The sequence below is a fragment of the Psilocybe cubensis genome, chromosome 1 (assembly GCF_017499595.1).
Source record: "Psilocybe cubensis strain MGC-MH-2018 chromosome 1, whole genome shotgun sequence".
NCBI classification, from domain to species: Eukaryota; Fungi; Basidiomycota; class Agaricomycetes; order Agaricales; family Agrocybaceae; genus Psilocybe; species Psilocybe cubensis.
Window position 1 is genome coordinate 2,885,125 of NC_062999.1, and position 12,078 is coordinate 2,897,202.

The 12,078-nt window shown below is 46.4% G+C and overlaps 4 protein-coding genes across 4 annotated transcripts; 3 read left to right on the top strand and 1 right to left on the bottom strand.

Annotated features, from left to right (window-relative positions):
* Positions 1-1,248: 1,248 nt before the first annotated feature.
* Positions 1,249-2,417, bottom strand: JR316_0000973 (uncharacterized protein; the record flags this gene model as incomplete). Its single annotated transcript, XM_047886786.1, has 2 exons — positions 1,249-1,751; positions 1,811-2,417. The coding sequence occupies 2 exons, from the start codon at positions 2,415-2,417 to the stop codon at positions 1,249-1,251; spliced, it is 1,110 nt and encodes a 369-aa protein (XP_047754532.1).
* A 61-nt stretch (positions 2,418-2,478) lies between these two features.
* On the top strand, positions 2,479-4,636 carry JR316_0000974 (MYG1 exonuclease; the record flags this gene model as incomplete). Its single annotated transcript, XM_047886787.1, has 9 exons — positions 2,479-2,532; positions 2,579-3,028; positions 3,346-3,433; positions 3,481-3,652; positions 3,706-3,793; positions 3,842-4,027; positions 4,052-4,228; positions 4,279-4,525; positions 4,581-4,636. 9 exons carry the CDS (start codon positions 2,479-2,481, stop codon positions 4,634-4,636), a joined length of 1,518 nt encoding a protein of 505 aa, XP_047754533.1.
* Positions 4,637-7,197: 2,561 nt separating this feature from the next.
* Positions 7,198-8,232, top strand: JR316_0000975 (Major facilitator superfamily domain-containing protein 1; the record flags this gene model as incomplete). Its single annotated transcript, XM_047886788.1, has 3 exons — positions 7,198-7,448; positions 7,505-7,695; positions 7,748-8,232. 3 exons carry the CDS (start codon positions 7,198-7,200, stop codon positions 8,230-8,232), a joined length of 927 nt encoding a protein of 308 aa, XP_047754534.1.
* A 1,470-nt stretch (positions 8,233-9,702) lies between these two features.
* On the top strand, positions 9,703-10,476 carry JR316_0000976 (60S ribosomal protein L15-B; the record flags this gene model as incomplete). The annotated part of the gene is made up of 4 exons (XM_047886789.1): positions 9,703-9,779; positions 9,834-9,988; positions 10,045-10,235; positions 10,294-10,476. The coding sequence occupies 4 exons, from the start codon at positions 9,703-9,705 to the stop codon at positions 10,474-10,476; spliced, it is 606 nt and encodes a 201-aa protein (XP_047754535.1).
* Positions 10,477-12,078: the final 1,602 nt, after the last annotated feature.

The window sequence follows — 12,078 nt, forward strand, 5'->3', positions numbered from 1 at the left end:
CAGCCACCCTGTGTTTGTATAAAGTTCAAATCGCTAGTCAAGCTCTTCACGTTCTCTTCCAAGTTCCGAAGCTAGCCACCGACGGCTTTTCAGAACCTTGATGAGCAACCGTCGGGCCTCTCTGTACCGCGGAGCTTGTGTTCGAAACTTCCATGGCGCCACTGGAACACAGTGTTCTTTGTTCTAGGTCAGCATGAAGACGAAGTCCGCTGTCCACAACCTAATCATCTACTTTTTGGAAAGCGTTGTCCATAGTGTTACACGATGGAGAGTCTCTTAGACTTTTCAGCGAGGACCATTTTTATGTCTTTTTACTTTAGCTGTAGGCAACCGACTTGCCTCTTTATCTGGGCTAGGACTCGAACCTTCTTCATATTGTATAGCTTTACCGCTCTCAGAAACACTGGATAGTTGCTAGGTCAACACCCCTATGATCCTCTTCTCGAGCTCGAGGTCTCCCACTTTAATAAAACTCTCGGTCATCGGTCAGGTTGCGTTCTTCTCACCTTTTAACGACGACGATTGATGGCAATTGACTCAAAAGTTATCATCGTTTGCCAGGTGATCATAATCGCTTGGTGACTACCTACGACGACCCACAAGTTATCACTTCTCCTAAGAGCTTCTTTGTCCCCGTATGTGCCTCTAAATGGGTTTGCCAATGTATTGTGCTCGCACATCACTTATGCAAAGATTGCAGAATAGACATTCTGCCTCAATCGTCGACCGGTTCAATGGGCCATGAAGATGTGGAAGTAGATGATAGGACAAGACTGTGGGATTTTTCCATTCGATACTCGGTCTCGTATCAATTCGCATGAGAACTTTGTTTATACACATCATATTGCCTTCCTTCGCCACGACGACAAAATATTTCGTGGCAAGGCTCAAGATACCTCAAGACGTATCATTGGCACACTTTGACGGCCAGTTTTTCCTTTACCACGGGCGCCCATCACCAATCAGGAGCTCCGCAATTTTTGGCATACCTGCTGATTATCCAGAGGAAGATCTTAGGTATGCAATCGATTCTTGGCAGCATCTGGATAATAGTCATCCCTTCTGCCATGGGGTAAAAATATTCCGCACTAAAATGTTGAGATGACTGCGTAAAATTGTCTTCATTCATACGATGAGAAATGGTATGATTGGGTGGATACACTGTAGTTACACTGAGGTTGAGCATGGCGCAGAACGCATGGGAAAGCAAGGGGATATGGTGATACAGAGAGGTATAGAACAGTAGAGTTACAATTGTTGCAAGGCTTGGCGAACAGTGGCTAGGAAGACCTCTTTATCGTCCTCAACAACGGTATTAGGTCTGTTGAGTTTCCAAAGTCGGTAGAGGCCCTTGATGTTGTCACATAGGATGTTTTGCGTAGCGTCATCGATAGAATTTTTGTTGGATTCGAGTACGACGAATTCTTCGGAGGAGGATTGCTTCGGGCTAGCAGTGGATGATGACGATGTGAGAGCGGGTACGGGATCAAGAGGCGATGCAATGGCGGAATCTGACGTGGGATCGTCGTTGTCGAATAGGGGTGGTGATTCGGCCCCGGATCCAGCAGAAAGAGCCTCCAAACGGCGAGCAAGAGATGCTGGAGCGGGGGGTTCCAGAGGATTGTAAACCTCTACCTTATTGTTCTGGAATTCATCTGAAGCTACAATGATTCGCTCAGGAAGTACGTTGTTGGAGCTCAGCTGTTTGTTTGGGTGGGGCCGCGGGGAGGGTAGGGTAGAATCGCCAGAACCTACAAAGGAGGTAGATGTTAAGAGAGCATTGAAAACACGTAGAAGATGAAAGAGAGACCTTGAACAGCAGAGTACTGTGCCCAATATGCATCCTCGGAGCTTAGATTCTGATCTGCATTAGCAGCAGAGACAGAGTGGTGATTGGGTTCGTCACCCTGGCCGTAAGAGTTCCAATAGGAATCGTCGTCATCTTCGACATTGAAAGAAACGGAGTGCTCGGATTGTTCTGGAAGGAAGTCATCGATGGAGCTCGCCAGGAGCGAATCATTGAAAGAGGAGTAAGAATTAGGAGGGAACGGCATGAGAGCTAGGTTGTGGTATTGCCAGCCGTGGTCTTTATCCCAAAGAAAAACTAGACGGAGATCGGGGGTAATGCGGACGTGTGCTTGGATATTTTCAGGGTCTGGCAGATAATGTACCGGAAGAGGGTTGTCATGAGCCGGAAAGGGAGTTGTTTGCAATAGATGGATTGCGTGTGACCTATGCTCAGAAGGCCATGCGAGATATTCCTCCGGATTGTCTGGGGCAAGATTCAAGAAATGATGGCGCTGAAGAAGCAGCCGGGACAAGAGATGGGGAGGAATAGGAACGCTGAGAGGAGAGAGATAGTCGAGGATGACATGGACGGTGGATGGAGAGATGGGCGTAGGACTAGGGCCATCCATCATCGCCGTTCTAGTTCAAACACACCCGCTTACCTAAACCCCTCCTTTCAGCCTTTCTACCATGTACCCGACTCTCCTCCTCCTCCTCGCCCTCCCCTTCTTGGCTCTCGCACAGGTACGCCCTCTCTTTCCCATCTCAATCGTGCACTGACTCTTTCCAGAGTTCGAATACGAATTCCAACAGTGCCAGCCAGACAGCCAGCAACACAGCCAGTGCCAGTAACACCGCGTCTGCAAATGCGACCACAAGGGCCCCGACATCCACCCAGTTCACCACCATCGTATCCACTTCTCTCACCACATTCGTCGGTGTCGTAACAAGCGGAGGCAATCGGATCGAAACCACGATCGTGTCCTCATCAGTCTTCTCCACCGTGCAGCCGGTGTCGACTGGCAATTCAACTGCAAACAACAGCTCCTCGTCCTCCTCGTCCTCTACAACAACAACGCCCAAAAATCTCCCTACAGCACCAGCAGATGTGAACGGGGGTGGAAAGGGTGGGGCGCCAGTGCCGGGAGCGAAGACACAGAACGGGGCCTATGGGCCAGACGACAACTACATTGCGGCCGCAACAGGACTTGCGGCGCGGGCGATGGTTGCGAGCGCGGTGGTCTGTGTGGTCGGAGGGGCATTGGCACTCTAGATATGAGGCTTTATTATTATTATGGACAGACTCGGATGGACACAGCATATTCGTTACACTACTACTCGTTCATTACCTGTACACGAGAACAATTCATTTACTTGGTTTAATCACCATCTCTCGGCATCCCCCGCCATGTTGCTTCGTTCTTCTTTCTTTCATCGTTTTCCTCTCCTCAAGTCCAAGTCCACTGTCCCTCTGCCTCAACCAAAGCGACAAAAGATGGTCAAGGTTACACCTCTCCAGATCAGCCCTCCCCCGTTGTCTGATTCCCTTTTCTTCAGGTTATTGGAACACACAACGGCACTTTTCACTGCGACGAAGCCCTCGCAGTCTTCCTTCTTCGACAGACATCCACCTACCGCGATGGAGGTTGGGTTCCTTATTTATGCATATTTTCCCATCTCATCCAGTTACAGACCTCAAGCGCACTCGCGATCCCGCCGTTCTCGCTACCTGTGACATCGTTGTAGATGTTGGCGCCGTCTACGACGAATCCAAGCAATTGTTCGACCATCACCAGCGTGGATTCACAGAGGTTTTTGGGCATGGATTCGAAACAAAACTGTCCTCTGCAGGTCTTGTTTACAAGTCAGTCCTAGTTTCTCAACTTGTCGCCGCGCCCGCTTTAATTCAATTTACAGACATTTCGGCCAAGAAGTCATTGCCAACAGAATCCAGGCTCCTCTTGCCGATCCCAAAGTTAACACTCTCTGGTTGAAGATGTACAAAGTGAGCCCATTCTCATGTCATTTATACAGTATTTATGTCCATTGCCAGGAGTTCATTGAAGCCATCGATGGCATTGACAACGGGGTTTCTCAATATCCCAACGACATCAAACCCAAATACCGTAGCCGCACCGACTTGTCAAGCCGCGTTGGTGCTCTCAACCCTTGGTGGAATCAGCCTAGTGATAGCCAAACCATGGATGCAAGTTTTCTTAAAGACGTCCAGAGTACTCCAGTTGATTTTTTTTTGCCTTTGTAGATGCTCTTCGAGAAAGCATCCCAACTTACAGGGCAAGAGTTTACAGGCAAGCTGGATTACTACGCAAATGCATGGCTTCCGGCGAGAGATCTTCTCGTTGATTCGGTTACGTCTAGCAAGGCAAAAGTCGACCCCACAGGCAAAATTATCCTTTTCGAGCAATTCCTCCCTTGGAAGGTCGGCATTTTATACACTAATTGGAGTCATGTTTTTACCGCGATATATAGGAACACTTGTTTGAGTTAGAGGCCGACGAATCGGTTCCTGCAATTAAGGCCAACCAGGCCATATATGTTGTTTACCCTGATGAAACGAGTCAAAATTGGCGCGTCCAGGCTGTTCCCCTCTCCCCGGAGAGTTTTGAAAGTCGCAAGGCCCTGCCTGAAGTCTGGAGAGGTTTGAGAGATGAAGAACTTTCCAAGGCTTCCGGTATTGAAGGTGGGATCTTCATTCACGCATCCGGTTTCATTGGTGGTATGCTCTTTTCATGTACCTTCACCCAATTATCAACTTTCTGACGTTATGATAGGAAACAAAACCAAGGAAGGTGCTTTGAAAATCGCCCAGGCTGCCCTTGAGATGTGAAGCACACATACACTTGCTCCATTCCGCGAGCAGGTGTCGAATAATCATTCTGGGACGACTCCCGGTCATGATCCACCATGCTCATGTGAATACAGACCCAGTATGCGGTCTTCTTGAACCCCAAACAGGGCTCTCTTCGTCGAAAGACGTTGAATTTATCGATCAGATAAATATCCTTCGTTTTCCATGCTGCATAGGTGGCAGTTTGAATGCACGTGCCATGTTATACCTTGTAACACCAATAAATCTGCTTTGATCTCTTGATTAGATTCTAACATCAAACCGACAACGTGGTACATGAAATGAATGAACATCAAGTGGGCGTTCGCCCTGTTGTATCAACAAAAAGCCTCATGCATTACTCATGCAATATGTCAGTTTGGGGTGCAGTGACGATGGCCATGGGGCAGCCATGAGTTCAACAGTGCTTCAAACACCTTAGGAAACCAAGCCTCGGCAAGTGGCTTACGATTCTCAGGTTGCGAATATATGGAATATGAATGAGCCAATATTTGCTCCTGAGCCCGGACTGTACCATTGCCAGAACCTGATCGACCTCTTGAGTCTCAGGGGAACCTCACAGATATTAATGATGCTCACATCTTAAAACTACAAAAAATGATCAGCGAAGGGGGATATACTTTCATGGCTAAAACGAGAACGGGGCAAAATCGCATGCGATCACCGAATAGGACAAGTCTGCTACTGGCAGGCAGCATGTACGAGCGTTGTACAGCTTTTTTGTATACCCGTGCAGCCTACTGAAGTATTTCTGTCGCCCAGGAGGTTTTGAAGAACATCACCATTGCCCTGACGGTCACTTACCTTGGATTCTCCCTTTTTGCCCATCGCCTCAAGTCGCTCTGGTAGTGTCAACGCTTTGGAATCACATTCTTATTTGCCAACTTCTTTATAGAAGTCGCCCGCTATTTACGCCGTGACAGCACAAGCCAAGCACCCTCTTTACAATGGCAGAGAGACCACGAATGTCGCTTATAGAGGCACACTACCACCCATTTTTCTTCCTTTTGATGGCTCTGTGCGGAATAGCTGAGCTGGGCCTCACGTCCTTCCTGATAAATGCCGGAAATGAGAATGGAACATGGCCGCGTCCTAAGATTGGGCTCATCAGAAACCAGCACCCTTACGTAATCAATGGGCTTGGCGCCAAGAGCGGCCAAAATCCAGCTCGAAAAAAAAATCAAAAGTTATGTTGACGGAAAATGGTTTCAGACAAAAAGTTTAAAAAAAAAAAATTCATAAATGTGCATATACAATCCTTACTACTAGCCTTTATGCCCACAATAATAGAATTACACCTCAGAGGTCAAATTGTAGTCTCTGGAAGTCCATAATGAGTCTGAGAGGTATTACTTAGGCGTGACTTATTGTCACGTGTGGTCACGTGTACCATTATATAAGCGGCCAAAAGAACATTGTCAAATTTTCGAAAATCTCCCAAACTCGAGAAAACACCATTTCTGACGTGTTAGACTAAAAAAAAAGGAAAAAAATTAAAATCTTTATAACTTCTTGAGATCAAAATTTTTTTGAAAAAAAAAACCACAGATGTGTTCAAAGAAGCATAACCTACATATCTGTGGTTCAAAAATGTAGAATAGTGTGAGTGCAGAAGGGTTGAAAAGGTTCGGAGGTAAGCCAACTTTTGCTTACCTAAGGGGGTGCTGGTTCCTGATGAGCCCAATCTTAGATATCATTCGCTGTGAGTTTGTTTACTGGAATAGATGGTTAATCCATTGGTTTTTTTTCTGACGGCTTGTTGATTTAGGCTTATCATGTTCTGCTTTAATGCAGCTTGGACCACATTGTTCTCGACAACATATATCTTGTGGTACATGGATGGTGCGGGTCACTTTCTTGCCAACGTGGCCAGTTCCGTGATATGGCTCGTTGTCACATCTACATTATGGGTGCGAGAGTATTCACAGCAAATACTGTTGTAGCACACTAACTTGCAGCTTCGCGATAGGGAACAGCCGCTGGAATCATGCACAATACGCGCACCGGAAGCAACTGTAAGCGCGTTGCGACAATATCGAGATGTCGGCAGTCGTTGACAGTAGAGGCGTTGGGTTGGACAGAGTTTACGCTGTGCTTGTTGACATTGACGGTCACTTGCATATGGGTGCATTCGAACAAATGGAGGAGACGACTCGCGATCACAGGAGATTCTGCTAGTGATTCACAGAGGCTGGTTTGAAGAAACCATTAGGATGCCTTTATTTATAAGTTGGGCGGCTATGTAGACAAATAAAATTGTGTCAAATCTGCAGGACATGGTGTTGTATGTATAGAAGGAACGCGTCCGAGACCGGACGAATACACAGTCACGTGGACACCGGATCGGGCTTGGACGGCTTATCAGATAAAAATATGGTGGAGTTCCCAAGTATACCGAGTCCACTGCTCCCACATTCACTGTCTTTACTGTCAACTGGGTGGATGTCATACAGCATGTACATCTTCTGTCATATATACGTCTTGGTGTCTAACTGGCTGCCCTATTTCTTGCTAGTTCGTCTCTCAATTCTTAGTCACAGATGAGTAATTCAGACGAGGACTATCGCCGATCGACTTGCGACCATCTCTTAGAGGTCGCCCGCGAAGCAGACAATGACGATGCAGATCCCGGTTCTCCGACAGACCCAGACGGTATTCTGGGACACATTGAAGATCATGAAGAACAGGATGTTATTGCCGTTTCCAGTTTAAGATCGCAACAACGGAGAGCATTCTTCATCAGGACTGTCGCCCTCCTGTGTGCTTGCAGTCTAAGTGTTGGCAGCCATTAGTGCGCACCTTTTTTTGGCCTTTTCACTGTGACATCATGCTTAACTACTTTCTTAGCGCGACGAATATCCTCGGACCCCTCAAGAGTCGGCTGAAACGGGAGCTGGGAACATCCCATACTGAGTTTGGGCTACTCCTGTCGGCTTACAGTCTGAACAGTACTTGGACACCATTAGTAGGTGGTATACTTGCAAGCCGCTTAGGCACCACATATACTAGCATATTGGCCACTGGTGTGATATTACTGGGTACGATCGTCTACCTTTTGGCCTGACCTCAAGGTCTCATTTTATTTCATAGGCCAAATATTCCTACTCTTCGGAGATATATGGGCAGACATCCGATTAATGACACTGGGGCTCTTCATCTTCGGTCTTGGAGTCAGTCCATTAGCTGTTGTACAAGAAACCATCATTGTCCGCTTTTTCAAATCGCATGGATTAGGTATTTCGATGGCATTTGGACTCATAGCTGGCAAAGGGGCATCGTTTTTATCTGCACGAACGTCATATCCTTTAACGGAGCGCTTCGGTAGTCGGGCTCCCTTCTATGTATCCACTACGCTGGCCGCCATTTCTGTCGTCATCAATCTGGCTTACATTTCGCTGTCCAAATGGCTTATAGACGGTGCAGGGGCAGAATTAGAGGCCCCGGATATCAGTGAAGAAGCTAAACGTCGGTTGGCCACTAACCTTACAGAAGCCCAAGCTCTGGAAAAGGTTGCCGAGAAGAGAAAGGTTCATATTCGCCAAATCGCAAAGTTAGGGGACGTATTTTGGGTGTGAGTTTTGTTTCAATCGGTTATATTCGCCTTCGTTGACAATTCTTATAGTTATATGGGATTAAACGTATTTTGCGGCATGATATGGTCACCTTTTACTCATCTTGCAGCGCAAGTTTGTTCATCTTCAGATTCTATGATTCCCTAACCAAAGCCACTGCAGAAATATAATCGAAACTCGTTACCGCATATCTGAGGAAGAAGCAGCGAACAGTGCATCATATTTACTTGCCGGTCCTCTGATTTTATATCCTCTGGTTTGTAAACTTCTCGTTTCAATGCAGTTCATCCATTCATTAATTCTATCCATTCATAGTGCGGCTACCTGGTAGATGCTCGGAAACACACACCAATCGTCATTCAGCTCCTTTTATTGTCGTCTTTATTGACGATGTTTGCATACTTTTGGTTTGCTTTGTCCCCCAATTGGACTAAAACACCAGTTCCGGGAATAATCTCATTCGCTATCGGACACGGATTTTCTCCATGTAGGCATTGAACATATACCGACGTCGCCCTTCATTAAATCTTTGCTTGACAGTGCTGCTTGTGGTGCTTGTACCAAAAATTGTACCATCCAAATATATATCTACTGCTTTGGGTGCCCACAAAAGTGTATGTACATTTCATTCTCTTGTTTCAACTATAATACAACAAAATATGTGCAGATGGAACAAACCGGTTCAACTTTATTTCAAACGTTTGCTGGAATACTACTCGACTCTAAGAAGCAGGATGAGAACATCGGATTGACGACGTTCCAATATTTGCTCGACACCTTTCTTTCTCTCAACGTGCTTGAATGCGGGACGATAGTGCTCCTTGCATATCTGCAATATCGAAAAAATCAGAAAACAAAACAGTTTCGACTTCGACGACATTATTCCAGCCTATCCGTTGATTCCCGGTCACCGAATTTCCATAGAACACGCAGGCTTTCGGAGAGTTCGGATCTCGATACACCACTTACGCCAGAAAATGACGGTAGATATTCTTCGACCGACGCACTACTCTCCGACCGATGCAATATCACAAAAAATAAAAGCGAGATCCGCCGAGGGAAATTTATGGCTGTCATCTGCGCGTTATTGGTTGTTTCAGCTTGGGTTGCATTTATAATTACTGCCTGGTATAAACTCGGGCAGACGAAGGGAAGACTACATTGACCTTTAGATACCATTCCCGCAGTGTTCATGAACCGATTACGACACGTTATGTATTTTTACGCTTGCCCAGTTCATACGATTCTACGACCACAAATAATCAATTTTTAAAATCTGGGACGAAGTTCATCGATCATCCTCGGAATTTGCCGGTGGTACTGCATAGTTGATTTCAGCCTCCAATTCCCAATTCGGACAGTCTTGAGAACATTATCCGCCGTCGGCGCCTCAACAACTTCAAGCAAAAGGTAACGTCCTCCAACGCTGTGTAAATAATTTATGAATCTGAATTTTGTGTTTTCAGCCGCAAGATGGGCGCATACAAATACATTGGGGAGCTCTACAAGAAGAAGCAGTCGGATGTCTTGCGTTTCCTCCTGCGAGTCCGGTAAGTCTACCTTGAAACTCTACAGCGACAGGCTCTCTTAAACAACATCATCAGATGCTGGGAGTACCGCCAATTGAACGTTATCCACCGCGCTTCCCGCCCCTCTCGCCCTGATAAGGCCCGCCGTCTCGGTTACAAGGCTAAGCAAGGATATGTTGTCTACCGTATCCGTGTGCGCCGCGGCAACCGCAAAAAGCCCGTCCCCAAGGGTGCGTACTAGGAAGAAGTGCAATTCATGCAGATGTTGACTTATGATGCTGTATAGGTGCTACCTATGGTAAACCCGTCCGCCAAGGTGTTAACCACCTCAAGTTCCAACGTGGTCTCAGGAGTACCGCTGAGGAGCGTGTTGGAAAGAGATGCGGAAATTTGCGAGTGCTCAACTCTTACTGGGTGAACCAAGATGGTGTTTACAAGTACTACGAAGTTATTTTGGTCGACCCCAATCACAAGGCCGTGAGTTACGATGGTCCGTTCCACGTTCTGCATATACTCATTTCTTTTTTCTTTGAAGATCCGCCGTGACCCCAGAATCAACTGGATCGTCGCCCCCGTCCACAAGCGCCGCGAGGCCCGTGGTCTCACCAGCATCGGCAAACAGAACCGTGGTTTGGGCAAGGGTCACCGCTACAACCATACTCCCGCTCGCTCCACATGGAAAAAGCACAACACCCTCAGCCTCCGCCGCTATCGCTGATTTGCTTTCCTTCCTCTTTTCTTCCTCTTATCACATACATGTTCACTGCTATGTGTTATATGCAGTTCCCTATCAAAATATGAATGTTGATGTACATTTAAGATGTCGAGCAGTATCTTCATTGTGTTAAGATCAGCTCCCATGCACCCTCGTGGCCTCAACTTAACCAATAAACATTGGTACGCTCGCACAAGTAAACTGTGGCAGGCGCAACAGTTGCAGTTGGTAGGATTAATCCTACCTTACAAATTTAAATGACATAGGGGCAGGCGCTGCGCTAAACATTTGAGGCTTTGTTATTTGCTTGTTGTAAGTTGTACATACAGTTCTTGAGGAGCGTACATAGCTTAGCTCCGTATGTACAGTGGTATATAACATGAGTAAAGCACGTTCCGCCGCGCCATCAACTCTGCTTCATTACTTCTAGCCAAGAAACCACCAAGATGGCCGTAAATGTAATGATTGAATGCTCCGCCTTGCAATGCTAGGCCCCCGTCGTATATAACCAACTTTGTTTGAATTATCCTCGTCTGTCGGTTGTTCATGTTTTCTTCTCCACTGCCTCTTGGAGTTTTGTTTTTCCACCTTCTGGGTTCCTCTGTCCCTTCGAGCAATGCATTATCTGATTCCTGGAAGGAGCCTCTGCGGTCAGTTTCTAATGCTTTCTCGTCGACACGTCCCCCATCTCTGCACAAACGAGAAAATATAAACTACAACCCGGACGGAACTCCGTTCTTGTGGCTTCCTCAAGACGAATACTCCGGGAAAACCTTCTACGAGTATGTGCAGTGCAAAACCAACAGTATCACGGTCTGGAAATATAGTGATCACCATCCGCAGTCGCTGGAAATTTTTTGACACTAAGGACCCAACGAAGTATGTGAATTTTACATTCTTTGTCTTACTTTAGGCACTCATTGTTCCAAGTGGTCATGTAAAGTAAGTTTTTCAAGTCGAAAGGGACTTCCAAATTATATACTCTCTGTAGTTACATCAATAGAACGGCTGCCTTTGAAAGTGGTTTGGTCTCCATACAAGATGATGGTACTGTAATCATGCGCGCAGATCATGACACATATCTGGAGAGGGGAGCCTTCCGCAATAGGTATTTATCTTTCTATATCGATCACACTATTCACTAATAGTAGAGCACTCTAGCATTCGTATCGAAAGTTTGACGACTTATACCACCGGCTTGTTCATTCTTGACCTGAACAGTGCACCTTGGGGATGCGGTCAGAATACTGTTCGTCAGATGATGTTGTCTCTTTTCTCAATTTCTATGTAGCCGTTTGGCCTGCGTTTTGGACGGTTGGAGCTGATAATTGGCCTTGGGTAAGACCGCAGTGGGTACGGTTTATTAAAAATACGCTTAAATGTATGTCACTTCCAGGACGGTGAAATTGACATTATAGAAGGCGTTCATGACAACGAACACAATCAAGTTGCTTGGCACACTGCACCAGGTGAATGACTCTGTGCTTGATTCTCTCGTTTTTCGAAGGCATAGATCTCAAACATAAACAGGTTGCACTCTAAATCCCAATGTAAACTTCACTGGTACCATTTCTGTAAGTCCTTGAAAAGGGGGCTTTCGATGGT